The sequence below is a fragment of the Notothenia coriiceps genome, unplaced genomic scaffold (genome assembly GCF_000735185.1).
Source record: "Notothenia coriiceps isolate Sejong01 unplaced genomic scaffold, NC01 NC01_scaffold00037250, whole genome shotgun sequence".
NCBI lineage: Eukaryota > Metazoa > Chordata > Actinopteri > Perciformes > Nototheniidae > Notothenia > Notothenia coriiceps.
Window position 1 is genome coordinate 1,193,405 of NW_011369951.1, and position 3,286 is coordinate 1,196,690.

The window sequence follows — 3,286 nt, forward strand, 5'->3', positions numbered from 1 at the left end:
TCTGGACACACACACAGGTGTTTGATAACGTTGTCACCTCAAACACAAAAACCTGTGTGATGATGTCATAACTCCAACTGACATGCTCAGAACGCCACCAAACATCACATGATGGTTAACACTGGCCCTGAACAGCTCTCAAATCTGATGTTACTTAATGTGGTGTTACCATGGCAATGCATCCCTCGCCGTAAAACACGATATTCCTATAACTCCTATGAAAATGGTCAAAAAGTGCTCAAACTTCACATGTGTGCTAACAGTCCAGCCGTGTAGACATCTACGTGACAGTTTTGGAATTTCTTCAAATGGCGTTGCCATGGCAACATAATGCTCGCTATGAAACACGGTTTTCTCATAACTTCAGTGAAAATGCTCCTAATGGCCCAAACCTTCACAAGTTTGGTAACGATCCAGCCATCAACACATCTAAGCATATTATGGGGTGTCATCAAATACTGTTGCCATGGCGACAGATCATTCGCCATCAAGTTAGTTCCAAAGTTTGCAGTTCAAATATTCTGCTGCTTTTCAAAACCTTTTTACTTTTTTTTCTTCTCTCATCACACATTCAAGCCCCCAGCGTTCATGTATCATTTCAATCTAAATTCTTCACTTTCTTCTTACACATTACATTTCAGCATAGCAATTCAGCGTCAGCTTTTCAGCATAAAGCATTCCCACTAGAATTGCATTCTCTAGTTAAAACTAGCTGCACCTTTACCAGCTTTGATAACACTTTAATGATCAATCATTATAAAACATATCATACATATTATTCTGAAATGGACCAATCTGCACAATGACTACTTTTGGTACTTTAACTATATTTTGATGATAATACTTTTCTACTTTTCCTTGAGTAACATTTTCAATGCCGGACTTGTAGTTGTAAAAGAGTGTTCCTATGCTCTTGTACTACTTCTACTACTTTTACAAGATCTGAGTACTTCTCCCACCTCTGGTTCTACACAAACTGTACATCCAACTGTGATTTACTGTGTTTGTAGTTGGAGAGAGTGCCGACCTGGCGGAGGCGGTGAGGACGGTGCTGAAGCAGGAGATCTCACGGCTGTTTGGGGACAGCGACCCTCAGAGCTTCAACAAGAAGTTCCTGAGCCAACACTCCAGCTCCATCCCCCACAGACTGGCTGGTATGCTGCGTGCACACACACACACACACACACACACACACACACACACACACACACACACACACACACACACACACACACACACACACTTATGCGTTTGTTTTTTCCATTTATTTTGGCGTTTGTCCTCAGCTGCTAAGATGATGGTGTACCTGGAGCCCTCCCGCCATCAGGCAGCCTGTGAGATAGCTACGGCCCTGGAAGAGTCGCTGACTGGGAGAAGCATACAGGTCTGACCTCACACACCTGTCTGTTCAACATGTACACACTGATTCAGATAACTAACTGTTTGTGTGGTTGCAGGTCAGTACTGAGGTGCTGGAGGCTCTTTGTGACGGACAGCTGGGGGGGGGTCAGCAGAAAGCTGCGGAGGCGTACCGCCCCGCCTGCCATAAGCTCTTTCCCTACAGCCTGGCCTTCATGCCCCCCGGTTACCAAGACAACAACCCCACCATCAGTGCCAACGGCGACCTGTCCTCAGGAGAGCACGACGACATGGGCAACGAAATGTGAGCTGCGACTACAAGAGACGAAGAGGAGGAAGAGGAGCGCACACCCCCAGACGCCTTAGACCCTGCCCCACCCCCCTTCCCTGGGCTCTGGCTGCTGTGTGTTGCCCCCAAAATGCACTGATCTGGATGGACTGACCACAGGAAGAGCTGGCACATGGAGGAAGGCTGTCCATATAACTGTTTCACACACCACACACACACACACACACACACACACACACACACACACACACACACACACACACACACACACACACACACACACACACACAGGCCCTGTCCATAGACAATCCGGGACAGGGAGACACAGAGGATTGTTGGACAGTGGACGTCTCAGATGGCTGTTAACACAGTCCAGGTTTTCTATAACTCCTGTGTTTTCACGCCATGTCCTTCTTGTAGGTGCATCTGCTTCTCACGTTTTTAAAAGTAATTTATATATTACAAACTGACAAATGGATTAATAAAACAATGTTTGCAAACCACATGGTGCTGTTGTGAGTGCTGATGTTTAGAATGACTTCTGCTGGGGGGGCGGCTGTAGGGACCTGCAGCAGGAGGTGAAGCGGAGGATGAGAAGCTAAACTGGGTAATTCTCTATTTTGATGTTTTACATTTTGCTTTAGTCCGTTTTGTCACGCTACCTCAGAGTATGACTTGGAGCCAAAGCATCACAATGTCACAGCACACAAGACAATCATATATATTTTTAAGTACATTTAGTCCTGTGGCTGGATTATGAGAAATATTCCTGTTCTATTTCCTAAAGACACATAATAATTGTGATTGAGTGTTTATCCAATGTTTGAATCTCGAGTCCATAGTATTTGGTTTGAATCCAGAATCGTATGCAATCCATCTAGTTTAGTCAACTGTTTCTTCACACAAGTTTCATAACTTCAGGTAAATCAGGCAAAGGGGTTTAGCTATTCCCGGTAGATTGTCTTAGCTTTGTGATCTCCAATCATTGCTTTCATTGGGACACCTTTGCACTCTCCTTATTTTTCGTTCCACTTTGCTTCATACCCATCATCACAACAGTTGTTAGTTGGGCAGCCAGGTAATAATCCCTGAGATTAGGGAGAGCCATTCCGCGTCCTTCCTTACTGATAGTTAATGTACTATATTTAATCCTTGGCTTTTTCCATTCCAAATCAAATGAGAAAAAATAGTTTGCCCAATCCTGAAATTGGGTATGTGGAACTTCCACTGGCAATGACATAAAAAAGGTCTTGGTAAAATGTACATTTTTATAGTCTCAATGAGGTAAGTGAAATTCAGTAGTAGTGTCGACCAGGCACAGATCCATCGTTTATTTGAATATAAATCATTGGGACAATATGTTAACCAATTCCCTAGTACTTGATTGCTTTTTGAGACCAATCAATAGGGAGTCTTAGTTTGAGATTCGGGGGGGGGGGGTTATTTGAATATTGAGCTTGTTGCCTGAATATGTGCCAAAAACATCAAGTATAGAAACACGTTTCCAGCATATAGCGCCATCTGGTGTTCTCTATCATCCATCATCATTCCTTGTATATTACTGTCTTCTCTTATGGCCTTAGCCAGAGGCTCTATACAAAGAGCAAAGACAGTTAGAGAAAGAGGGCAGACCTGGCG

General features: G+C 44.0%; 1 protein-coding gene across 1 annotated transcript in view; it reads left to right on the top strand.

Moving 5' to 3' along the window:
* LOC104966634 (N-alpha-acetyltransferase 15, NatA auxiliary subunit) overlaps positions 1-2,145 on the top strand; it is a 75,044-nt gene extending 72,899 nt beyond the window's left edge. The window contains exons 18-20 of the mRNA XM_010795830.1: positions 1,011-1,154; positions 1,287-1,384; positions 1,458-2,145. Of these exons, the coding sequence (XP_010794132.1) occupies positions 1,011-1,154; positions 1,287-1,384; positions 1,458-1,667 (452 nt within the window). The 3' untranslated portion in view covers positions 1,668-2,145. The remainder of the gene's footprint in view (positions 1-1,010; positions 1,155-1,286; positions 1,385-1,457) is intronic.
* Positions 2,146-3,286: the final 1,141 nt, after the last annotated feature.